The 27,903-nt window shown below is 39.1% G+C and overlaps 1 protein-coding gene across 50 annotated transcripts in view; it reads right to left on the reverse strand.

The window, feature by feature from the left end:
- LOC129724351 (cell adhesion molecule Dscam2) overlaps positions 1 to 27,903 on the reverse strand; it is a 179,073-nt gene that overhangs the window by 38,226 nt on the left and 112,944 nt on the right. For 32 of the 50 annotated variants that reach the window (XM_055679167.1, XM_055679168.1, XM_055679162.1 and 29 more), the window contains exons 9-14: positions 27,191 to 27,487; positions 18,320 to 18,439; positions 17,930 to 18,263; positions 17,579 to 17,872; positions 15,791 to 17,521; positions 15,560 to 15,726 (exon numbers count right to left, since the gene is read on the reverse strand). In XM_055679167.1, coding sequence (XP_055535142.1) covers positions 15,560 to 15,726; positions 15,791 to 17,521; positions 17,579 to 17,872; positions 17,930 to 18,263; positions 18,320 to 18,439; positions 27,191 to 27,487 — 2,943 coding nt within the window. Of the gene's footprint in view, positions 1 to 15,559; positions 15,727 to 15,790; positions 17,522 to 17,578; positions 17,873 to 17,929; positions 18,264 to 18,319; positions 18,440 to 26,443; positions 26,735 to 27,190; positions 27,488 to 27,903 lie in introns of all 50 variants that reach the window. The other 18 variants (XM_055679170.1, XM_055679135.1, XM_055679154.1 and 15 more) reach the window with 2 other exon arrangements.

The raw sequence follows: 27,903 nt of genomic DNA on the forward strand, positions 1-27,903 counted from the left end.
AAGTATGGTTTGTTCTATCCCATGGACTGTGGAAGGCCCCGAGCTTTATGAGAAAAGAATTTTGACTTAACTATTCACCGTTGACCATTTAACCTTAATTAAACACTGATCGAGAATCATCCTGCCCCTTGTCCTGCTCAGATATATAAATGTCAGTCATATTAAACATAGAGAATCGCAGCAACCAGTGCATTTGAGGGTAGTGGAGTTCATTCATTTTGAAAATTTCCGAAAGTCGAAAGGTAAGTGGAATGTGATCTACTTATTGTTAAATTACATATTGCTGATGCACCTTTTCGAACAAGATCTTAGGCATCGAGATGTGAACGTCCACTATAACAATAAAGATACTTCGATCACCACAAGAAAAAATCCGGATCTACTGAACACTCATGTGCTATATGTTCAGTTGCTCGAACTAATCATTCGAACAAACCGATCACCGGATAAGAAGAATCTCCTTACGCAATAGCAAAAGTAATGGAAGTCCTTCAGCGTCGGTCGAAAACCTGTCTAAAATAGCTGGGTGCGATGTTGACAAACTCGTTGCCGAATCTCGACGCTCTAGAGTTTTCAAGAGAAACGACATTGTTCTGAAGAATGTAAGGGGAAAGGCCACCGACCTCGAGCTTATGGTGGGATCAGACACAAAAGGAGAACTCTCACATCACCATATCCTGAACATCACAAACTAGCTTGATTTTGGCACCAGAAAGGTAAGATTTTGACAACAATATCTATCATAGACCGCTAAACTTGCTCGCATTTATGAGTCCAAATCTGTCTCCATCAGCCAGGATTGGAAGACGTCCTCACATTCACAGCACAAGCATTTCATAACTTTTTTGTTGTTTAGAAAACATGCCTCACGGAAACCAGTGACAAAGTTCTTAGTTACGCAGATCACTACTTGGTGTATTACTGCCCATAATTCAAAAATTGGCCATAGGCATCAAATCGAGAAAAAACGCATTTCAAAGTTTTTTGTCGGTACAACGTATTTTGACTGTCCTTGACAACTTTATTATTGAGTATATCACCCTTCATATGTGCTGGAACCTTGCCGTTGAGTTGATACAGAGAAACCTGCAGGAAAATTCCACCTGCCAAGTATTTTTCACGCAGTAGCCGTTTTTTCAATTATAAACGAAAGGTCAGTTGACAAACCGGTGTGCAATTTGGCTAATATCCATACGATGTGAATTATACTGTGCTCGTTGGTGGTGAAAATGGTTTTAAATTTAATAAAACAACACTGAAGCACAAATGAGGAAGAAAAGGACGACGAGACAATCGTTTTTGTGCAACAATATAACAATATAACGAAAATATTATTATTCATGATAATCTCACAATCCACTTTCTAATTTTTTCTCATCAAATCCAAAACAAAATCTGAATCTTCTCTTTAATATTACATTTGATCAAAGACCTAAATCGCATTTTTAAGAATGTAGATTCATGACAGAAGAAACAGTCACGCGTTTTGATCATTGGGTTTCGCGGCACAACAAATAAATTCTTGTTGCATTATATATTCTTCGTAAAAAAGTCAAATTTGATGCAATGGCCTTACGATCGCTTACTTGTCGCCAGTAACCACCATGCTACAACACATTTTCGAAAGTTAGACGAAACAAAGTACAGTAATGATACACTGGTTCGTGAACACGCCACAGGTAGAAACATATTGGATATTAGCCAACTTCTCAATTATTTTGGATATTAGCCAAAATTGTTTCATATTTGCTGCCTTCCCCAATGCATTTTTTGACAATCGGCTTCCATAGGGACCTTGTTTAGAGTGTTTACTATCACGAGAAACTGTTTTCTCGATTTTGGTAAAAATGGCATATTAGTCAATTTTTGAATTATGGGCAGATTACCGATCAATCGAAGTTCAAAGATGTTGGTGTTAAGCGCTGTTTCATCCTGGCGATAGTAGAAAATGTTCAGAAGAACTATAAAAACGTTGGCAAAATTCGGTCGAAGCTAGAAGGCAGATGTTCACAGGTGTAAGTTTCATCCCAGCTGGCAAAATATTTTTTTATTCTAACGTACTCTTCCGGGAGATCTTAAGATCAATAATATCCTAACGGTTGTAATAAGCAACAGTTCAATGTTCCCTTGTGGTTTTTGTACCGGTAAAAATGGTGATCTGGGAAAAAAGTTTGTGGTATTGCGAGTAACGAGACTTGGTCTCGAACATCTTGAACCCCCCTCTGTCGCAACTCTCCTGTTGGCATGGTGAATTCGATATACAGGGGGTAGACAAAATGATTGAGACAGGCAAAATTATGTCAATCTTTAAATAGTCAAAACTTCACGAAAAATGAATCAATTTTGATGTAACCGGTTTCATTTTACTGGTACACTATTCTAGTTTCATAAAATTACTAGGGAATTCAGCGGAACCAACGGACACCGAAAATATTCCGGATATTAGTAGTGTGTGTCAAAATGTGCATTTTTGCAACTCTTAGAACTTTTTCTGACATCTTTTTTCTTTCAGATTTATATGTTTCCAATAAACTAGCATTCATTCCGAGTTTATTGGCACCCAAAGGTTAAAAATCTGTCGAGAAACCGTCGAGATATGAATTAATTAAGTATGTTTTTTGCATTTTTTCGCTGTTGGGTCATAGTACACGAAAAAGTTTTTGTTAGAAAAACTTTTTTTCTTTAAGAGTTTGCACTGTGGATTGTTCTGAAGAGTTTTAGGCAACTAAATTGCCTATCTAAAATCCTTCATTTTAAAAAAATCTCAAACAACCGATATTTTCAAAATCACTTTTTGTTTTTTAAAACTATATTTTTTCATTGTAGGAATTCAATTTTTTAATATTTTTAAATAAAAGTTCAGATGATTTTCTAGAAGTTATCTATTGACAACCCATTCTCTATCTCTCGTCATTATTTATAAGTTAGTTTATCTATAAGAAAGAGGTTTAAATACTTCAAACCTTTTCAAATGTTAGTCCAGATAAATTTTCAAAAAAATGTTTGCAAAGTTGCTTCTTTTACTAAGGCCTACAAACCCACAAAGTTTCATTGAGTTCTGCTAGGGTGCCCAAGGAAAATGGTACGCAACAAGAGAAAAAACAACCAAAAACAACACCCATACTTAATTAATTCATATCTCGATGGTTCTTCGACAGATTTTCAACCTCTGGGTACCAATGAACTCGGAATGAATTCTAGTTTACTGGAAACATATAAACCTAAAAGAAACCAAATGTCAGAATAAGTTCTAAGCATTGCAAGAATGCACATTTTGACATACATAGACTATTTTCGGTATCCGTGGGTCCCGTCAAATTCCCTAATAATTTTTGGAAACAAGAATAATTTTCCAGTAAAATGAAACCGGTTTCATCAAACTCCTTAAATCCAGACTATTTCCGGTGTCCGTGGATCCCGTCAAATCCCTAATAATTTTTGGAAACAAGAATAGTTTTCCAGCAAAATGAAACCGGTTTCATCAAAATTGGTTCATTTTTCGCGAAGTTCTGGCTATTTAAAAATTGACAAAATTTTGCCTGTCTCAATCATTTTGTCTACCCCCTGTATGATAAGATAGAAGATATACACTCATCCCATTATTATGGGCCAATGAGCTTTGTATTTGTTTCTAACGTATTTCAATAAAATGTAATAGTCAAATTTAAGTTTGGTGAACGTTGTTCACGTTCACTCAACATAAATTTGACTATTAAACGTTATTGAAATATGTTAGAAACCAATACAAAGTGTAGACTGACCCATGGTACTGGTTGGCCCATAATACTGGGATGACTGTATTCCATATATCGCACAATCTTGGACCGCCGCCTCAAGTACAACTCGATATGCTCAGTTGGGGTTTATGGAAAGACACTGTCGCAATCATCGGTGAAGCCAAGTATGCTGAACATCACTGATCTAATCATGACCAAATATTTAAGTATTCTGCAGACGCTGCAGAACGTTGTTGATGCCTGCACCGGTGAGTTCTCTAACGCGTGGAAAGCTGCACAACTTTCGTCCACCTCAATTTTCCATATAAAGTTAGATCCACTTAATATTTGGTCACAGCTTTCTATTTATTGTGGCGCCTCTAGTCGCGGTTACGAGAAACCAATGACAATGCGATGAGGAAGGTGAAAGTTTCATCAAATTCGAGTCAGAGGAATAAAAGCTATCGACGATAGAACGTGAAAGCCGTGAGAAAATTTGGCACACTCACGTTGAAAATCCGACGTGGTCAGGCGCAAAAAAGTTCCTCAAATTCCCCAAATCAACCGTGAACAGCGTGCTGAAACGATTCAAAGAAACTGTAACGCTGGATCGCGCTGATCACAGCAACCGCAGAAGTGAAACGATTGACAAGCAGCTGAAAGTCTGCAGAGCAGTTCAGACAAACCCTGAGATCACCCTGCGCGGTTTATTTGAAAAGTTCTGGGCACAGTACAGCACTGTTCGACGAATCTATCGGCGTTAAGGCTTGCGGTCGTTCCATGTCAGCCGGTAAGTGATGGATTGTTACAAGAAGAATGGCACTGCTATCATCGAAAAAGCTATCAACCTACCGAACTGCCCAGATTTTCGTCCAATTGAAGAAAAGTGGCAGAACAATATAAAAACCAGCTGATTTAAATAGATGGTGCAAGAAAATGGTGGATCGAGTTAACTCTGTTCCACTGTGCAGAAGATGATGGGCGGTATAAAACGAAAAGTGCGTGAATCCATCCGAAACTCAGATGAATATTTTTTTCTGTATTTTTCTTTTAAGGGTTAATACATTTACTGCAAAATGATATCTCAAGATTTTTTCTACGTGTTTTTTTTTTTTGACGAAGGTATGTCCCATTTTGTGTGACCAAATATTAAATGGATCAAGCTTTATAATATGATTGAGGACATATCCCAGATGTCGCCCAATCCTGGATCGTCGCCTCAAGTGCAACTCGACTCGGAAGCCATCCATAGAGATTTTTCCAAACAAATGGGAAAATTATGAGGTACCCATTACCAATCCACGATATAAAGATAAGCTTTAGAATCGTATTGTGGCCAGAGCTGCGAAATTTAGAAACTTGAAAATGAATATCACACAACAGCAGTCTCATTCTCTCAGATTGTGACTGATATTGAGACTGAGACTGAGAATAGGACAAGTGAAATGAGATTGTTTCCCAGCTCAAAAATCTCTAAGTCCCAGAAAGTCGTTTTTTTCGTTTTTTCAGATAACACCAGATCTTGACGTGTTCTGCATTTCTAAAGCATTCGGCACAAAACATATCGGCATAATATTTACCATTAGATCACAAATCAATCAAATTTAAGACTTATGGCATCTTCGTGGAATCATTTCACCGTTCAAAATGGTCGTGAAATAATTCCACGCGAATCGTCGCTTTTTCCGTTCTCACTTCACTGAGATGACACTCATAACCCAGATCATTCGTTGTTTTGCTTTCGTCTCGATTAGACGCAAATTGTTCATCTCCGTTTGAGTTTGCAAAATAACAATACACGAGTTATCGTACGGGTGTTTTTTTGTCGATTAGTTCTTGTGCTGCGCGATAACAATAGCCGGTAGTTTATCGACAGAAACATCTGCACACTGGTAGGGGCAGGCTACCCCGCCAGTGATCCGATACGCAGCTGATATATCAGCAAGAATAATTCTCCCGCACCGCTGTTACCCCGCTAGCAGCACGGACCACCATACGATCGAGCGAGTGGAAGTCAACTACAAGTGGCATCTACAAGGTCGCGTGTAGGATACGGCCACTGTGTCACAACACGAAGCTGGATCGTCATTGTTTGTTCTGCGGAGACGCTCGATTAATCCTACTATCAGCGTGAGGTCGTGACTTAGACGCTCGGTGAAGTATTCACTTTAGAATTTTTATCATTATTATTAATAGTATTATTATTATTGTTATTATTATAATTATTATTACTATTATTATTATTAGTATTATTATTATTATTATTATTATTATTATTATTATTATTATTATTATTATTATTATTATTATTATTATTATTATTATTATTATTACTACTATTGTTATTAGTATTAGTATTACTGCCTTTTTTTTTATTTTGATCCATTGTAGTTTGAGAAATTGTTTTTAAAATTTAATAGCAACTACTTGACCCCCCCCCCCCACATTCGAATAATAATCGTTTGTGTGCGGTAGAGCGTAACGCTCCCGCAAAATGGACGACATGCAGGTGCAACTATTCCTGGATGTGGAAACAACTGGGGAAGAGATTGAGATCTCCCCCATCAATTCCCCTCTACCTTCCCCGCTACCTAGCCCCGTACCAAGGGTACCGGCAACACGGGTGAAAGCTTACCCAGATGCTTCGAAAGGTCCGTTCGTAGTTTACTTCAGGCCCATAAAGAAGCCTCTAAATATAATTCAAATCGGCAAGGACCTGGCAAAACAGTTTTCGGACGTAACCGAAATTACAAAGGTTAGACCGAACAAACTGCGAGTTGTTGTGAGTAGCTTGAAGCAAGCAAACGCAATTGCTAGCTACGAGCTCTTCACGAGAGAGTACCGCGTGTACATCCCTGCCAAGGACGTGGAGATCGACGGTGTGGTTACCGAAGGAAGCCTCACGGTCGATGACATTTTGCGTCACGGGGTTGGCTGCTTTAAGAAACCCCTGATTCAAGATGTAAAGATACTGGATGTCAAGCAATTGCATTCAGTATCCATCGAAGAAGGGAAGAAGAAATTCTTCCCTCGGATTCCTTCCGTGTAACATTCGCCGGATCCGCACTGCCGAACTACATCTCTTTGGACAGGGTTCGTCTGCCTGTACGCCTGTTCGTACTGCGGGTCATGCATTGCCAAAACTGCAAGCAGTTAGGTCATACAGCCACCTACTGCTGCAACAAGGTACGCTGCAGCAAGTGCGGAGGCAATCATGCTGAGACCGCTTGCAGTGAGGATACTGAAAAGTGTCTTTACTGCGAGGGAACTCGGCATGACCTTTCGGCGTGTCCCGCGTACAAACAGCGCGAGGAAAAAATAAAGCGTTCCCTCAAGGAACGATCAAAGCGCTCTTTCGCAGAAATGCTGAAGAGTGCTGAGCCACCCTCGACAGGAAACATCTTTTCCTTTTTGCCAACCGATGAGGGTACATCTGACGATCCCGTCGAAGGGTGTTCTTATGCCATGCCAGAAGGATCTAGGAAGAGGAGAATGATCAATTCTCCTAATCTTGCTCGCAAAGGTCGCAAGATAACCCCTAGCGGAATGACCAATAAGCCAACACAAAAAGGAAGCGGTGAAGAAAAACCGAAGCAAGTACCTCCCGGTTTTAATTTTAAATCAAACCAGGAGTACCCACCGCTTCCTGGGGCACCAAAAACCCCTCGTGCACCCATTTCTCGATCAGAAGATAAAAAAGAAACAGGGTTCATAAAATTTTCTGATATTGTGGACTGGATATTTAAAACATTCAACATACCAGATCACCTACAAAATATTCTTCTTGCCCTTCTTCCTACAGTGAAAACCTTTTTGATGCAACTAGCAGCAACTTGGCCCCTCATTTCAGCTATCATATCTTTCGATGACTAATACGGCGAAAGAGGTTAGGAATTTTATCACTGTATTACAGTGGAATTGCAGAAGTATCATCCCCAAATTCGATCTATTTTCTCATTTAATAAATACATACAATTGTGACGCATTTGCGCTCTGTGAAACCTTTCTCAATTCAAACGATCAACTCAATTTCCACGATTTTAACATTATTTGTCGAGATCGAGACTCACACGGTGGAGGGGTACTTTTAGGGATTAAAAAGTGCTATTCCTTCTTCCGAATCGACCTCCCCTCGATCTCGAATATTGAAGTCGTTGCCATTCAAACGAATATGAATGGAAAAGACCTATGCCTTGTTTCGTTATATATGCCTCCATCCGCGCGGATTGAACAGAAGCATCTCACTGATATAGCAGAGTTGCTTCCCACGCCTTTTTTGATATTGGGAGATTTTAATTCTCACTGTTCGCTATGGGGGTCGCTGTACGACGACAACCGATCTTCTTTAATCTGTAACTTGATCGACGACTTCAATATGACACTTTTGAATACTGGGGAAGCGACACGTGTACCTAATCCTCCAGCACGTGAAAGCGTGCTTGACCTATCCCTTTGCTCGACATCACTAGCGTTAGATTGCCGGTGGAAAGTAATCAACGATCCCCACGGTAGTGATCATCTTCCAATCGTTATATCAATTGCTAATGGTTCAACTCCCCCGAACCCAATCAATATTTCCTACGACCTTACACGTAATATTGATTGGAAGTGTTATGAGTCTATTATAGCGCAATCTATCGAGACTCACGAGGAACTTCCTCCGGAGGAAGAATACGCGTTCTTAGCTGGCTTGATAATCGACGCCGCGACTCAAGCTCAGACGAAACCGATACCCGGGGTAACGATTAGACAGCGCCCTCCCAACAAATGGTGGGACAAAGAGTGCTCTGAGCTGTACGCGCGAAGGTCCGCGGCGTATAAGGACTACCGGGAGTACGGCACTGTCAACCTGCTTCGAAAGTACGAGGCACTGGGCAGGCAGATGAAGAGCTTAGTAAAGGCGAAAAAACGCGGGTACTGGCGGCGGTTCGTAAACGCGTTGTCGAGGGAAACAGCGATGAGCACTCTTTGGGATACCGCCAGGCGCATGCGGAACCGTGACGTTTCGAATGGAAGCGAGGAGTATTCAGATCGCTGGATACTCGATTTTGCCAAAAAGGTCTGTCCAGACTCTGTACCGGAACAGAAAACCTTTCGCGACGCGTTATTAGTAACTACGGAAGAGCCTCCATTTTCGATGTTTGAATTTTCAATGGCTCTCCTGTCGTGCAACAATAAGGCTCTAGGGTTAGATAGAATAAAATTCAACCTGTTGAAGAATCTACCCGACTCTGCAAAAAGACGCTTGTTGAATTTGTTCAACAAGTTTCATGAGCTAAATATTGTTCCGCATGACTGGAGGGAGGTAAAAGTCATTGCTATTCGGAAACCCGGGAAACCTGCCTCTGATCACAATTCATATAGGCCGATTGCGATGCTCTCTTGCCTCCGGAAATTAATGGAGAAAATGATCCTCTTACGGTTAGACAAATGGGTCGAAACAAACGGTTCACTTTCAGATACTCAATTTGGCTTTCGCCGGGGCAAAGGGACGAACGATTGCCTAGCGTTGCTTTCTACTGAAATTCAACTAGCCTTTGCTCGAAAAGAGCAAATGGCTTCTGCGTTCTTGGATATTAAGGGGGCTTTTGACTCTGTCTCTGTAGAAGTTTTAAGCGCGAAACTTCATTCGCAGGGACTTTCACCAAATTTGAATAACTTTTTGCTCAATTTGTTAACAGAAAAGCATATGTATTTCTCACATGGCGATTCGACAACTTCCCGAATTAGTTACATGGGCCTCCCCCAGGGCTCATGTTTAAGTCCTCTCTTATATAATTTTTACGTCAATGACATCGATGAATGTCATGAAAATTCATGCACGCTAAGGCAACTTGCAGACGATAGCGTTGTATCCATTACTGGTGGCAAGGCTAGCGATCTGCAAGGACCATTGCAAGATACCTTAGACAATTTGTCTGAATGGGCTCTTAAGCTGGGTATCGAATTCTCTCCGGAGAAAACTGAGTTGGTCGTTTTTCCTAGGAAGCATAACCCAGCTCAGCTGCAGCTCCTACTAACGGGTAAAACGATCTCTCAGGTTTTAGTCGCTAAATATCTCGGGGTCTGGTTCGACTCTAAATGCACCTGGGCTTGTCATATTAGGTATCTGACACAAAAATGCCAACAGAGGATTAATTTTCTTCGTACGATTACCGGAACTTGGTGGGGTGCTCACCCAGGAGACCTTCTAAGGCTTTACCAAACAACGATATTGTCAGTTCTTGAGTACGGCTGTTTCTGCTTTCGCTCCGCCGCGAACACGCACATTATAAAATTAGAGAGAATACAATATCGTTGTTTGCGTATTGCCTTGGGTTGCATGCAGTCGACCCATACGATGAGTCTTGAAGTGCTAGCGGGTATTCTTCCGTTGAAACATCGTTTTTGGGATCTCTCTTACCGGTTGCTAATTCGATGCACAGTTATGAACCCATTAGTAATTGAAAATTTCGAGAGGTTGGTCGACCTTCAATCTCAATCCAGATTTATGACTTTATATTTTGACTATATGGCTCAAGATATTAATCCTTCTTCATACGATTCCTCCAATGTCGCACTTTTAGCTACTTCTAATAATGCTATATTCTTCGACACCACCATGAAACAAGACATTTCTGGTATCCCGGATCAATTGCGACCCCAAGAGATCACTAAGATTTTTTCCAATAAGTTTAAACATGTTAGTTATGATAAAAGGTTTTTCACTGACGGATCTAATCTAGATGAGTCCACTGGCTTCGGTGTTTTCCACGAAAATTTTACCGCCTCCTACAAACTCGATGCTCCTGCTTCCGTGTACGTCGCAGAACTTGCTGCTATTCAGTACTCTCTTGGAATCATCGAAACCCTACCCATAGACCACTACTTCATCTTCACAGATAGTCTCAGTGCCATTGAGGCTCTGCGATCAATAAAGCCTGTGAAGCACACCCCGTATTTCCTGGGGAAAATACGGCGGTTTTTAAGTGCTTTAACAGATAAAAATTACCGGGTTACCTTAGCGTGGGTCCCTTCTCATTGCTCGATTCCGGGTAACGAAAAGGCTGACTCTTTAGCTAAGGTGGGTGCTATTGACGGCGATATTTATGAAAGACCAATTGCTTATGATGAATTTTATAGCCACTAAACAGTCGGCAATCATCATGGAACTCAGATGAACTGGGACGGTGGCTACATTCCATTTTTCCTAAGGTATCGACGAAAGCATGGTTCAAGGGGTTGGATGTAGGTCGGGACTTCATTCGCGTGATGTCCAGACTTATGTCCAATCACTATACGTTAAACACGCATCTCTTTCGTATAGGGCTTGTAGACAGTAATCACTGCGTTTGTGGCGATGGCTACCATGACATCGAGCATGTTGTTTGGTCGTGTACCGAATACTGTGGTGTTAGGTCTGAGCTTATAGATTCCCTTCGGGCCCGAGGAAAACAACCGAACGTACCCGTTAGAGACATTCTGGGAAGCGGTGATCTCCAGTACATGATACAGCTATACGTGTTCATAAAACACGCTGGTATTAAAATATGAAACTCTTCTATCTATTTGTTAGATTACCATTCCCGCTACACGCTGAAAGAAGATGATACACTAAGCTGGAGACACTCAAACGAAGACTCGGCATCTTTATGTTCACGCAGACACCTCAGTCCAAACTGCTCAAGTAGAACATCACTGCTTAGCCATGTACAAATAAATAAATCGTATAACTCAATATAGTTAAAATCAAAATTGTAACTCCCCTCCTCTCACCTTAAATCCCCACTAGCTCGTAGTCGGCCGCGAGAATAAAGAAAAGGCCTCCCTCTTTTCCCTGCTAATTTAGAATTTAAAAAAAATATACTTGGCTCAGTTAAACATAAATTGTATCGTGCCGTGTCAAATAAACTATTTAAAAACTAAAGTAACCCAGATTCCGCGGCAGATGTCACTTTGCGACGTTTTTCTCACTTACGTGAGTCCCGTAATAGGGTTTTGTTCACTTCACTCTGATTTCACCGTGAAGTGACTCCCGTAATAAGCACCATTATGAGTGTCATATCAGTGACGTGAGAACGGAAAAAGCGACGTTTCGCGTGGAATTATTTCACGACCATTTTGAACGGTGAAATGATTCCACGAAGCTGCCATAAGTCTTAAAGTTGATTGATTTGTGATCTAATGGTAAACATTGGATTTATTCTTCAGTAACGAAGCGAATCAGAGTTTGATCCGTGCCTTAGAGCGGTCAATTTTTCATTTTTTTGCCCGATGAAAATAATGCAAACTAGTTCAGGAAATTTTCGATACCGAAAAAACATTTTTTTTGATGCCGAATGTCTTAGAATCGGGTGTTATCTGAAAAAACGGGAAAAAACGACTTTCTGGGACTTGGACATTTTTGAGCTGGGAAACAATCTCATTTCACTTGTCCCATTCTCAATTTCATTTCACTGTCAATCTCACTCCACGGAGGTGATTTTTGTCACCTCACTTGAGGTGGAATCGGGAATAGGTCTAAAAAAGTGAAGTGAGCGTGAGAGTGAAATATATTTCACCGTGGAGTGACTCCCGTAATAAGCACCATTGTCTAGAAACATGTTGAATATATTTGATCTGAGCCAATCCAATGCATAGAGCCGATGAAGTAAATGAGCATCTACATTCTCAAACACAAGAATATCGCTAAAACAACACAGCGCGTGCAAAATCGCAGTAGTCAGTATTACCACTGTCAACCGATTAAACCTGAAAGTAATTTCATTTCCAGCTCGTTCGTGCTGACATCGATATTCACAGCCTTCAATTTTAACTGATGTTCTGTTGCTGACAGTGAAAATTCGCAGCTCTGATTGTGGCATACTGTTGCCTGAATATTAGGTAACAGTACTCTGCTGTAATTTTAAAATAGAAATAATTTTCTAAGTTTTTCAAGGAAAGGCAAGTGTTTTCAGTAAACTTGTTTAACAAATTCAACGTTTTTCCTACATTACTGCAAAAATTATTAGATCTTTTTTTTTTTTTTGGTGCTAAACGATTAGGGGAAAGTAGGTAAAGACGGACACCCTAAGGTTTAATCTAAATAATTACTTAGTTATTGCTATTTAGATCGCAGTCGTCATACAGATTGGAACTTAAGGTCATTTGTTTTCATAATCATTTTTGGTTTAAGTGAACTTCCTCCAAGTTTTATGTGTTTTGGGTCTTCAAAAATAAGACTACAAATTGCTGTTTTTTGGCATGGTTGGGAAAGACGGACACTTAGGGTGGGTAAGATGGACACTACGAAGGTAAAGGTGGACACTCACAAAAAAGATGTAGTACGTTAAGTATTCTTTTGATTTATGTGTTAAGTGATGGCCATACATTACTCTACGTTATTCAGGGGCGACTCGTGGCTGTTGAACCTACCTGTTCAACTGGAAATTCTGAAAATCAGAGTTTGGGGAAGTAATTACAATTTTAACCGCGTATAAAAGCAAGTAATTCCCTTTGTTACTATTTAAAAATAAAACTTAAAAATAAGAAAATAAGAGCATGAATTTGGATTTTAGATTCATTTTTTGCCTGACGTCACCATGTGCATTGCACAGGTTGCACCTATGGACGAGTCGCCCCTGACGTTATTAGAGTCCATGTCCATCACGTGAACAGTTTGAGAGGATGGGTTTCGATGAAGGCGAAAATTCTCCGCCTATAAGGCCTGTTCTAACTGCTAAATGATTAATATCTGCTGGTTTCTCTCGCGGGTGTTCTTTGTGCACATCTGTAGTACACAACAGATGCTAGATGTGAAAATTCTTGGAAAATCCGTGTGTCCATCTTTTCCTACCTTAGTGTGTCCGTCTTGCCCGACCTGGTTATAAATTTTTCAAACGATCGTAGCTCTTCATCGGAACATCGAAAATCTGCTGGATTTCCACTAGAAAACCGAGGAAAGACTAATCAATCACTTTACTATTGTGAACAAATGAAAACACGTAAGTTTCACGAGTTTTTCACATTTTTTTTTCGTGGAATAAAAATTACATCAAATTGCGCGTTCACGAAAATATTCTTTGTTTTACTTACAAATTGGACAGTATGCTTGCTGAAAACCGATAATGCAACTCAAAAGCATTAACACACTATAAATAAGGTATTCGCATCACTCAACTATCATAATACATTCTAGTTTGTGAAATATTAAAAGTGTCCATCTTACCCGCAGTGTCCGTCTTTACCTACTTTCCCCTATATATTTTCCGAACCCTGTTACTTATCCAGTTGGCAACATTCTTGCGAAAAATAAATCAGAGATACATAAAAATTCAATAATAATATGCACTCCGATCAACTAAACTCGCTGGCGTGCGAGAGTTAGATCGGAAAACCACAGGGAGATTGCGGGTTCGAAATCCGCCTGGGTGAGGTATATTATTTCAAGTCTTCACATTGTTAGTTCACTTATTTTTTAGTTATCTTTTGTTCTGCTCTTCTATTAACTCGGAAATTTTTGTCAAATTTGTACTTATTTTGAAAAGCAATTTGCACAACTTTTGCGTTGAATTGATCATTTTTATCGATTATTTACTTATTTTTTGTATTTTATTATGTGTTGATAGCTTTTAGATCATGACATATTGTGTTATTTTTTATCATTTGTTTACTAACTTCACTTCTAACTTCCCATGTATTGTATAGTCGTTTCACGCAGTCTTTTTTGTATGATTTGTTATTTTTACTAGCTTTCGTTTGAAATTACCGTTTTTTTTTTAATTTTCGTTTCAATAAACTTGAATAGGTAAGGTCTTTACAATTGTTTCGTGGAAATTATTAACGGTCAAGGAGGAAGAAACGGCCACATATAAAACTGTTTTCACCATTCTGGTGCCTCGAGATCTACTAGTAAATAGTAGGAAACAATGCGTGCAGAGAGCGTGTCTAGTTGGTTGATATCGGATGATGGTGACTTGATTGGAATCTACAAAACTTAACTGTTTAAAGATAAGAAGTAATGAACGTAACCTAAATCAAATTAATAGGTATTTTCAAACAAGGGTAGGATTTGCATTGATTGATGAAACTAAAACAAAACTAGACTTTTTTCTTCTTCTGATATCACTGTTGTTCTTGTTTCTACAGGAGACGATTGCAATATTTTGTTGCATTGGATTTGACTATGTACACATGTTAAGACTGTGTGTATGATGTGTGCCAATCAGTAACGAACTATTTATATTTTCTAATTATGTACAGTTTTATCGTTACATTACTACCGGGGCTGTGGATTTTGTGCTCTCCGGATATTAAAGGGAAAGTTCTTGCAAACTTACGGTTATATCAATCGCATTTGGAATCAAAATGGTGCATTTGTTGTGTGAAATTACTGCTGTGTTTAACATACTGATAGTTTTTTTTTTGGCAATCATGGCTCAATTTTGTTAGGAGTGTGTTTCCAATCGCTTCTGGCTGCAGAGTAAATCTATAACTTTACTTTGAGGTTGTTTCAGAGACAAGGTCCGTTTATTTCTTAGCTTACTAAAATGAACCAAACAATCAAACTGAATGTTCGTTGAACGGAAGAGTATTAAAAAAACCGAGACACAGTCGATGCCGTACAAGAAACATAGCAACTGATAAGATGATGCGTATGATGAGCGGATGATTTCAAACCGAAGAATAATTAGTTAGTATGCAGTAACACAAATGAAGCGGAAATTTACTGTACTGTTTTGTATTGTATGAAACTTAAACGGAAGACGAGCTAGAATATGTTCCAATACGTTGCTTTTACTCGTAAAAAAACTATAATCGATAATAACGATAAGAAGAACGGGATGATGATAAGAAGCTGTTAAGAAAGCACTAGGACCACTTACCTCCGGTGATGGTAAGAGTGGCGAATTCGTACTCGGCCACGGTGAAGCCGGCGTTGTTATGGGCGGTTACCCGGAGATTGTACCAGGTTGCGGGTTCCAAATCTAGCACGACAAAGTTGCCACCCGGTTTTACGTTGTTCGAAATTTGATTCCAATCCACTTGGTCCCTAGATCGAGTAACAAAATGTTTTAGAGCTGAATTCCGAAAATCAAGAGTTTTACTGTACTAACTTTTTCTTATGTTCAACGACAAAGTGGGACATCCGGCAGCCACCATCCTTCCAGGCTGGCAGATGCAATGTTATCGAGTTGGACGAGACCTCGATGAAGCGGGATTTTTCTGGCAGTAGTGGCTTGGAACCCTTTGTTCGCGTGTTTAGAATGTCCGATGGTTCTCCCGCTCCGATTGTGTTGTACGCTGTAGCATAAACTTGGTACCGCGATCCGCAATATAGATTTTCGATGGTATATTTGGGGGCTTCCAGTGCCACATCGATGGTTTCCCACTCGCCGAATTCCGGTTTGTAGTGTAGGGTGTAGCCTTGCAGGGGTGCGGTATCCGATTCGTGTGGTTTTAGTTTAACAGCCAGCGAGTCTGTCGTGGTGGCGGTGAGTGTTAGTTGGGGAGATTGTGGTGGTGCAAGAACAATGAGTCGGTGGGTGATGGAGTCTTTGGCGATCGAATTTTCGGCAGTGCATGTATAGTCTCCAGCGTCCTGTCTGATTACGGCTTTGATCAGAAGGGATCCTTCGGGCAGTTGTCGTATACGTTCGGTGGAAACGAACTCTTGTCCCTTTATTCTCCATGTGATGTCCGGGGTGGGTGATCCGACAGCGAGGCAAGGTAATTTAGCATCTTCCTTGAATGTTGCAGTAAAACTGTCGTCGAACGAGGCAATTTTTGCGGGAACTTTATCGCTAGGTTTCGCCTGCAGTGTTTTTGATCGCTGACCCTCGCCAATGGTTGTGCTTGCGGTAACCCAGAAGTCATATTGGAGACTCTTCTCAAGACCGGAAGCTTCATAGCTCATCTGATAGGCAGGTACTTTGTGACTCTTGGGTTCTTGATCGCCATTTTTGATGTACACGGTATACTGTAGGATAACTCCGTTCGGTTGCGACGGTGGTAACCATGACACCAAAATCGATCCCTCTGACATAACTAGTGCCTTTACCGCAGTTGGAGATTCCGGAACGTCTTGCTCGGTTTGGCAGTGAATTGGAGCGCTTCGAACGCCATCGCCTCCGGAGGTAGTCGCTAGAACCTGCATTGTGTAGTTGGTGTATTTTTTCAGTCCATGCAAAACAGTATCGCTGGAAGCAGTCTTCTTGTAATCTTTGTTCTTATCGTCATTCCACAGTTCACTCGGGGCGTATACAACCTTGTATCCTTTGATAACACCGTTGGCCGAATCGAGAGGGGGACTCACCCATGATACGCGGATTGTCTGTGAAGTCAGAGTCGTGCACATGGTATCACTTGGCGGCTGGTCTGGAGTTCCCTCAGCTGTGTATTGCTTCTCTTCTTCACTCATTGGACCTGCTCCGACTTTGTTGAAGGCTTGAATCACGATGGAGTATTGTGTGTACGTTTTTAGATTATTAATTTCTAAGCTATGTTCTTTGCCTTCTCCACCTTCCAGTGAGTAGTTAACAGTTTCGTAGATATAGGAAGAGTTTTGCGAGGTTTGCTTGAATCCAACATAGTATCCAAGAATGTCACCATTCCACTCAGCTCTCGGAGGAGCCTTCCAGCTGACTCGTAAGGTCGTTTGATTGATCGGTTCGACTTTGATGGCCTGCGGTTTACCGGATGGTGCTTCTTCAGCCGTAATGATCGTCACCACCTCCGATGAATCAGACACTCCAATTTCATTTTCGGCCACGATTCGAATGTTGTATGTTGTTGCGGGACTCAACTTCTGCACCTGAGCTTCGTTGGTGTGACCTGGCACGATGACACTGTGGGTGCAAATTTTTGATTAAACCCGACCGTTAATGTTTTCACGTGAAACTTACCGATCAACATCATTTTCCCAAGTACCGCGCGAACGCTTGAACTCGATGATGTATCTTTTCAGCGGAGAATTGCCTCCGTAAGGCTTAGCCCAGCTCAGTTGTACCGTTCGGCCAGATTTGTCTAAAACTTTCAGTGCGTATGGCATTTCGGGAGCTTCCTGAATGATCATATTAATGCTGGAATCATCGCTTCCAAATGCATTAGTGGCCATGCAAGTAAATAGTGCCGAGTCGCTGCGTTCCGTACGCTTGATCGAAAGGCTTGACATTACACCGTCAGGGCGTATTTCCTCTCTAAAAGAAAAAAAAAATATTGAGACATGCTTTCTAATTACTATTTCTAACCCTCACCGGATAGTGTATCGGTTGTCCGACTTCGGATCCAGACGAATGTTGTTCATGTTCCACAAAATGCCAATTGGTTTTTCGCCCTTTGCCTCGCACTGCAGCACTGTCGGTTCGCCTCGTCGAGCAGTCTGGTTGCGCAGCTTTTCGGTGAATTCCGGTGGGGCTTGGACGGTGATCAAAATTACAGCACTCAGGCCCGAGCCGATACCGTTGATTGCTTCGCACAGGTAGTAGCCCTCGTTCGATTTCTGAATGTTGTTAATGAACAGTGATCCTTCTTCAACGCGAATGCTAGAGTCGTTCGAGCGAAGGTCCTTGTACTCTCCGGGGGTGTCACCTGTGATGAACGAATGGGTAAAATTGAGGTAATAGGGAAGTGGAGCCAACACTTACCGATTGCCTTTTTCCAGCTAACCATTGGCTTCGGGAAACCGTCAGCTTTACATTCGACTTTGGCGTTGGAGCCTTGCGCGAAAGCTTTGTCGGTCGGTTCGAGGATCCACCTTGGTGGAACTATTTTGATTTTATTTTAAATTTTTTTAGGGAAGAAAAATGCTCTATTAGTTTCTTGTGGTTTCGGGTGTGGGCCCAACGAGAATGGTTTTACCTGGCGAGTGATGATTGAAAGACCTGCTGCGTATATTTGCTATTTGCTATGAAATTACCTTACAAAACAAACCCTTGGTTTAGAATGAACAATATATAAAAACTATAATTTTTTTTGACGTAGAATTACGTCTTACGGTAACTTTATGGCAATCCACAACTGGCCAGGTGACACTATTGTGACACAACAAAGGCACTTTTTTGCACCCCAAAATCATTTAATTGAAGTAGTTAAAATTTTTCTGCCACTCGCAAAAACGTTGCAAACAGTGATAAAAACGGTTATTTTTTAAACAATCTCGTTTTTTGAATGGGTATTACTTTCACCCACTCAAAGTGCCACGTATTCATTATGTTACATTCCTCAGAAAACTAAGTGGAAGCCTTCAACATTTGGATTGTCAGTACAAGCTACGATCGAAAGCTGTTCTTACTCGAATATGTACCTAGTGGAAGCGCTAATTCGAATAGGAACCTACTACCTTATAATTTTATCCATTTAGTTCAATAAACATTTTTGTAATTTTCGTAGACAAAACAAATCGCTACTAACCCGTCCGATAACTTTTCTGATAAAGTATAAACTAGTAGTCCTACGTCAATCACGCGGTCATGTACGGGATACTACCCTCCTACAAACTATGGTCAAGAGGTGCTCTATTTTATCGGTGAAGTATTGCTTTACCTACAACTGTATTTCAGCAACCTTCAATATTATTTTCAAATGATTTCAAGCCAATTGAACAACGCTCCAAAGATACCAATAATTTAGCTTCAAGGTTACCAATAATACAAAAAAGAGAGTTAAAAGAGAATTACATCGGACGTTTCTCGCTTCACACCTTAAAATAGATTAACCCTATTGCAAATCTATTGTAAATCTCTTACATTGACATAATACAGGATGTCGTAATCATACGTTAAACTTGCGGTCTCATACACACGGTCTCATAAAAATTATTTTTTTTCCCGAAATATCGAAAATCATTAGAAGAAAGAATTATAAGTTTCCGTGAGACTCTAGGTACTAGATATTATTTCTAGTATAGTCTAATATTTAATAGAGTCTAACGGAAACTTATAATTTTTCTTCTGATTTCTTAAATCACTCTACTAAGACGCTCAATAAAGCTTTTTCACATCGAAAATCATGCTACAGATAAATACTACTTCCCAGTTTGTTGACCATCTGGAGTTGGATTGAAAACATAAAAAAAAACCTGAAATTGGATTTATTATAAACACTTCCTTTGAGCACTTAAAAAAATGTTAAGTCATCCGTTAGTTTTTTAGGAATATCAGTTTAAAATTTGTATAAACATTTTTTTTCATCTTCTAGAATAAATCTTCGCTACACAGCTAAAATTTACTGCCGAGTCTCGGTTATTCATTCCCGAGAACGGCGGAACTAAGTGCTTGATTAATAAAAATGACAGCTATCGCATTTTTTCGTAATTCTCGGTTCTGAACTCGGTAACTGAAATTTTGGCACAAAACACAATATCTTGTGCCAAAATTTCAGTTAGGTTGAACCGAGATTTACGAAAAACTGTCATTGTTTTCAACCGCGCACTCAGTAATGCCAATCTCGGCAATAAATCCCATAAGGTCTATTAATTCATGTTATAACACTAAAACATTATTCAAATCTTCATTTGAGACTGTGAACTTTTACTGGAAAAACCAAATTATACATTGGGCAATTAGTGTTAATATAGGTATAAATTTGCCATGATATGTTTACATCAATAAAAAAAATTATATTTGAGAAACGAAAATTGTTTTTCAAACCCCGTGCATCGTTGATTTATATACGAATTTGCCGTATTTAGAAATTACCTGCATTGTAAAAAAACTGCTAATTGTTCCACAAAGGAAAAAAACTGAAAAGAAACTTCGCAGCCTACTGTTTAGTGTACAGAACAATTACGGGCATAGCTGGGGAAAAATCCTGTTGAATGTTGTGCTGTGCCAAAACATATTTCCGTGTGTGGAAAACTGTTTAGGCTCAAAAGTAATTTTACATATGGACGTAGGTATTTTAGCATACACTCTATTTAAAGCATTATAGCTCAGAAACCTTTGGTGTTACATGCTTACCTGAAAACAGGTGCATACAAGAAGTTAATTTTTATAAGCTGAAATTGATTTTTTTTATGAAACTCGATCCTAAATCAAAAAGTTATTTTTCATTCACCATCATGGATTTTTATAGGAAGTTGCAATATAACTTCAGATTTCTTAAAAAAAAGTGATTGTGGTTAAGAAGCTCGATTTTTATTTATATATTTTCTAATTTCTTAGAATTATTTCAATTTTGTTCGTCCTATCTCTCCTGCGACTTCACTGAAACAGTTTTTCAAAATTTAGTAAAGCGGGCAATGTATGTAGTTTTTCGATAATGCGAGAATGAACGGGAATAGAATGTGTGACTTTAAGGCTTAGAAAAAAATTTTCCCTCGTCCAGATTGTCAATTGTAATGTATATGCTTTCATTATAACAGCCGCACATTGGAATTCCTGAAAATTTATAAACTCTGCCAAGATAATTTGAAACAAACAATGGATGAGACAACGAAGGTTAAAAATAATTAACCTTTTGTTGTCTCACTTAAGAAGACGGCATGTGTAGAACTTTGACCAAAAGCTCACATGTTTTATTAAAACTTTTTTTAAAGATTTTTCTCATTTGTTAATCTTTCTACGAAATTTTGTGATTTTTAAGGGCCCATATTTTTACGGAAGATTATAAAACGCTGTCTTCAAATATAACAAAGTTTTACAAAACAAAATAAATATTTTTTTTTTTTTTTAAACAACCCAAAAGACTCAATTAGACAAATGATTTTGTATTCATTTGTAAGTAGAACAGATGTCCTTTCAGAATATCAATTAGGTATCTGCGTATTTTTGCATACGAATGAGTTCTTTAAGGTTCAATTACCGTTGAAAACCCGATAATGGTCAAATAACTTATATAATATGCAATACAGGTCGGACTCGATTATCCGGAGTTTTGAAAAACATTTCGCTCCGGATAATCGAACCTTCCGGATAATCGAGCCATTTTTATTTGAATTTTTAATATTTGTCATCTAAAACAGTGAGTTTTCTATTATAATAAATTGTATACAATGCATGTGCCGACGAAAAAAATTAAAAATTGTCTTTAGACCGTTTGTCGGCGTTTGTTATACATATATACGTAATAATAAGTTATGTTATATTGATTATCTCGAAGATATGAACATAAATACTCATGTTTTTTTCCATTTCTTGGGCGACCTATAACGACCTAGACGCTCGATATAGACTACTTTGCGGATTTCAAGTCGTTATTAATTTCGCTTGATGAGTTTTGGTTCAATAATCCGAGAGTATCCGGAACAGAACCGGGACAGGCCTGCTTGTGGTTCTAATTACTACAATGATCATGGCCATTACATTACAGGAATATGTTCCTACTATAAGTCCGAAACCGGTTGACCAATAGCGATTGTCCTTATTGGCAACAAAAAACCATAATACCTTTATTTTGGAGGTTGTTGAGTAAGAATTGGTTGAAGGAACGGCGAGAAAGCTGCCAAAAACGAACTGCCTAAGCGGAACGGAGCTTATACCCCGACAATTATGAACAACCTGGAACCTCCCAATGACCCGGAAGACAAAAGTACGTTATAGAAATACAGAAACAAAAAATACTCCAGATAATCGAACCATTTTCTCCGGATAATCGAGCCCCGGTTAATCGAGCCCCCGGATAATCGAGTCTCCGGATAATCGAGTCCGACCTGTAATATGTATTTTCGTATGGCTAATAACTTTGTAGAAGATCAAAAATATGTAGAAAAATTTGGAAAAAAGTTATGTTGAAAATTATGATTAGACTAAACTTTTCATATAAAACTATTAATATCTTTTTAAACATGAGAGGTAGAATTTTAACATCAATGTTGCTAGAAAAATTATCTGCTACAACTTTCACGAAGACACTGACTGTCTATCTCACTGTCCTGAAAAAAAAAATGAATTCTTTAGTTCTCTTGTAAGTGTATTAATCACTGAATTGTCCATTTAAAAAGAAACGCAATTAAGTACATAGAGACCTTTCAAATAAAGTATATCACTAAAATTAAATGTAAGGACGCTACTAATTTAGAGCACGACCTTGGCAAAATAAAACACTGCACAGTGGTCCAGAAACCAAATTTAGGAGGAAATTTGGCTCTAGAGCTCTATAGCAATGTTTTAGAGAAAAACTTTCTTCTACAAAGTTGTTACATATGATAAAGCGCTTGTTGAAAAATTATCAAAAATTAGGGTGGCTAAAATTTTCGATGCAACCAAGTATCTAACTTTTTCATCTTTGTAGATAGAAGAAAAACTACAATGTTATAGCTCCAATAAGTTTAAGTAACTTTGTAAAAAAAAGTTTTTCTCTATCTTTGAAAACAACCGATTTATATTTAAGAAACACATTTTGCTCTCTAACTTCTTTATTCCAAGTTTCACCTCAAAACTGTCTTTGAACGACTTTTAGAGCTTTTTAAGAGAAACAATTTGCAATTCGGATATCGTAAAGATCTCAATTCTACTCAAAGTTATTAATGTTTTTCATCAAAAAAACATGCGTTTTTCATTTGTTTGTCATTCTTTTTGGGGCAAACATAGAAAATATCTCTTGGTCTCATTTTGAAGGGCATACTTGACTTTATAAATAGAGGAATTTTGGCAAATATGTTATTTTTTGAATTTGAATAAATTCAATTTAAAAATATGACAAAAATTTCAATAATTTTATATATTACGCATAGAAAAGCACGCAGATTATTTTTCTGGTATTTTTTTTACAACTAGAAGTAATCAACTTCAATTTGATTCAGAAAGATCGAAAATCAATCAACTGGTTCAAAATTTATGAATTTTTTGAAATAAAATACATCGAATATAGCCGTTTTTCATGGTCACCCTATTTCGTAGCTAGACCCTCCAACAACCCGACGGAAAAATACGGGTTTGATTATTTTCAACATAGATTCATCCCTGCGATTTTGAGCACAATTAAAGCACTTTGCGAGACCAACTTCGAAATAGGGTGACCATAAATAAACGATTGTGTTCGATGTATTTAATTTAAAAAAAAAAACATAACTTTTGAACCAGTCCATCGATTTTTAAAATTTTTGAATCAAATTAAAGCTGATTACTTCTAGTTGTAAGAAAAAATACCAGGAAAATTAATCTGCGTGCTTTTTTATGCGTAATATATAAAATTATTGAAATTTTTGTCATATTTTTAAATTGAATTTACTCAAATTTAAAGAATAACATATTTTTATTAATTCCTCTATTCCGGAACTTGGCCGTTTTCTGAGCAACAGGAGGCTTAAAATTATATAGAATGGAGGCTTAAAATGAAATAGAAATGGATAGAACTGGCTTCTGAAGTGACTCAAAACTCGTTCCAAACCAGATGAAAGTTGTTTTAATGTGCATTAGGTATCTCAAACAAGATTTTCATTAGGGTGGTTCATTAATTTTCTACTAGAGTGGTTCCAATCATAATAAAAATTTAATTTAAAGGGGTTTAGTAGGAAAAATTGAGTTTTCGTTCGATTTTCCCTATTCAATGACGATAAAATTTAATTTTAATTATTTTTGGAATCACCCAAGTGAAAAATAGATGCAGCACCCTAATGAAAATCAAGTTTAAGATACCTAATAAAACCTAATAAACATTAAAGTAATTTAGATCTGGTTTGGAACGAGTTGTGAGTGGTTTTAGTAGCCAGTTCTATGAAATTCCATATGAGCCTTCGGTTGACCAGAAAACAGCAATTAATGTATCACAAACCCCCCATTCCTCCACCACCTCTTCTTTGGTAGATTTTCGAGGGTAGAACAATCACAATTTCGAGCGCTTTGAAGCACCGTTAAATCACGATCGATTGAGCTGAAACAAAATGTACATTGTACATGGTTGGTTTTTGAAACTCGATGACGAAATAAGTAGCTAACCAATAATGTAAATTTCCAGTAGTCCTCTATGGTTCTGGCTCCTATTGTTTTTGAAGGTAATATTTGTTCAAACACCACTTACTGCGGTTCAGTCCGCAGGTCTAAGGTACCACAAGATATTCTAGACAAGCATGCGCCTGCTTATTTACATGTCGATTTGATTAACACTGGTCACCACAAACGAAAATCCCAAGAGCTCAAATTGTAAAAATCGAAGGTTCTAGTTCCTAACCTTTTCCATCAATTTTGGTGCCCCTAGTCGCCTCGGAGGTGCGTCAAGTCTTCGGAGACTTCAATGAAGTTTTCCGTAAGCAAACGGAGAAACGACGAACCCAACGAGCAATTACTCTGCGGTGTTTTAGTGCTCTTCCGAGACGGCTAGGGGCACCAAAATTCACAGAAACTGTGAAAAAGCTATAATCTTTAATTTTTTGCCAGTTTGAGCTCTAGGGCAAAATCTATGTTGACCTAGAGCTCAAACTCTATGGTGTAACGGTTTTGAAAAAAGAAACACTTTTTTCACTCTTAAAGGATGGATCTGATGTGTCCATTTGGTTTTAATTCTAGTATTCAAGTCGTGAATTCCTTTCTGAGCATGAATATTGAGAGAAAGGACATAGTAGTATGAAAAATATTATATGTATAAATGCATCTAAAAACATTTTTGTTCAGAAGTTGTAATTCAACTGGCCTCGTATTTTTCCAATATTGCTGATCTTTTTTTGACATATTAATACATCATACACCAGCATGGTTACAGCTGCAGAACAAAAACCATGATTGAAAGAAATATTTATAAGTTTAAATTACGCTTAGCTATCTCACATTCTCCAAGTTGAGGCAAAATGTACAAAACGCGGTACACACAATTTATTTTTTATCCATTTGTACATATGTTTGTTTATACGACAGTTCTCACGACATTTATAATGATTATCATAAGGCAAATAGCAGCAGCAGCAGTCTTTCAAAATATCACCGACGCATCGCTTAATGTTTTCAAGAGAAGATAACACCATTACATTCGTTCTAGTAAGTGATCATGCAAAGGCCCACATTGCGAGTAAATGCACACACAGGTAGCAGTTAATAACGGGGAGAACTCAAAACATTGGTATCAGTGAGGGGAGGAGGGAGGTGTGTTAGCATGCACAAAAGCCAGCTGGGAATAAACACAAGCCTGTTTTATTCCTAGGCGTGGCCCATTTCAACATTACAAACTAAAAAACATCGGATCAGGACGTGGATCGTGCGGAAGAAGGAATGAGAAGAGCCCCGAATCGAATCAACACCCTGAGCTAAGTCGGTGCGGCAGAAGCTGGAGTGCTCTCTATGTGGAAGGTTTTAGGGATTCAAAGAAGGGAAATCGAAAGCACTTTTATCGGCGAAAATACGTTCCGAAGGGGAAGAGGGCCCTACTAGTTGTACCGAGTATTTAGTAAAACGATTGAATTTTGACCAGACAAATAAACATTGCCACGGAATTGAAGCAAAAACAGTTATTGTAACGGTTCAACCCACCCTTAACGACCAGCGGACTGGTGTATTGAGCCATGCCCGCATTGTTTTTGGCAATACACGTGTAGTTGCCCGCATCCGAAATTGTTACCAACCGTATTGACACTATCGATGAGTACTCATCTATCCTCCGGATGATGGACGCATCAAGTTTCCGCCCGTCCTTCATCCAGTAAAGATCGATGGGAGAATCGCCCGACGTAACTGCACACATGGTTTTTGCGGAGCTGCCACTGTTGAACCCGTGAGCACTGAAAGAGAAAGGTTCGATCTCTGGAAGTTCTGGAATATATGAAACAGGAAGGAAAGGTTGTTTGGTAAGGTGTGGTAATGAATGCAGAGGGCATCGTTATGCATTTAGATGATTGGACAAACCCTTCACCGCCAGATTGATCATTGTTTCGACCGTATCCGCTCGGTTTCTCGCCTGGCAGGTATAGTTCCCCGAGTGGTATCCTTGGACCGATTCGATACTTAACGTACTACCTCTTTTGTTGGTTTCTATTTTTATTCCCTGAACATTTCTCCTCTCTAGAGCGTTACCATTGAAGATCCACGCGAAATCAACCGGCAGATCGCCACTTATCACCGTGCAAATGAGTTGAAAAAATTCGTCCACAAAAGTTGGATTGTCGCCCGTATTTATCAGCGATATCTTAGGGGGAACTAGGAGAAAGGTAAATGGAATGTTAAGGAGCGAGGACTAGCAAATTTAATTCGATAAGCTAATTTCAAAGCAAGCTACCGTTGATAATGAGTTCTTCGCTAAGTTCGGCGATGCCAGCGTGGTTCGAGGCCCGGCAAGTATAGTTCCCGGCGTGATTCCAGCTAATTCCTTCAATGCTTAATGCTTTCGCACGCTTACTAAAACTTGTTGACGTTAGTCCCGTTAGGCTATCAATTGCACTGATAGCATTCCCATTCAGTAACCACTCAATCTCAATTGGAAAATCCCCGGAGATGACACTGCACTGTATCGAGGCCGAGTCTCCGTAGTTCATCGGGTCACCACCAAAACTAAACGGTAAAATTTTAGGAGGAACTGAAGGGGGAATGGTTAGGATTTTTGCAAAAAACACTCGCACACAGCTATAATCTACTGGCTTATATCGTTAAACAAACCATTCACTATCAACTCGGCAGAATGGTAAGCGGAGTTGGCCCGGTTGGTGGCCTTGCACGTGTAATTTCCTGCGTGGCGCGCATCCACACCATCGATAGCAAGCGCCTTTATGCGTTTACCGAAATCGGCAATGTTTACATTATCGGCAAAATTCGCTTGCGAAATGGGAATCCCATTGAAGAACCATTCGATCATAATGGGCATATCGCCGGAAATAATATTGCACTGCACCGAGGCCGAATCGCCGTAGTTCAGGGACTCATCACCAAATGCAAACGGGGAAATCTTCGGAGGAACTTGAAGTATGAATGAAAATGAGTTCAACAGTAGGACTACTAGATTGAAATTTGAACTGAATTGTTTTCGTTTTCTGCTGACATTAGGCGTGATTTTTTTACTAAATTCTAACAACTGACAGGACATGGATTCGGGAGAAATTGAGTAAACATTAAGCATCGCAAAGTGGATTTAACGTTAACCATTAACGTGGAGTTCCGCGGTGTATAAATTTGTTTCTGCTGGATTCGTAGCACTACAGGTATAGTTTCCGACATGGCGTTCGTTAACTCCATCGATGGAAAGCGCTTTCGCCTTCTTACCAAAATTAACCTGATTGATGTTGTAGAAGGGATCGAGTTCCTCTATGGATACACCGTTTAGGTACCACTGAATTTTGATAGGAAAATCACCAGAAGTTATACTACAGTAAACC

This window comes from Wyeomyia smithii, chromosome 2, assembly GCF_029784165.1.
Source record: "Wyeomyia smithii strain HCP4-BCI-WySm-NY-G18 chromosome 2, ASM2978416v1, whole genome shotgun sequence".
Lineage (NCBI taxonomy): Eukaryota > Metazoa > Arthropoda > Insecta > Diptera > Culicidae > Wyeomyia > Wyeomyia smithii.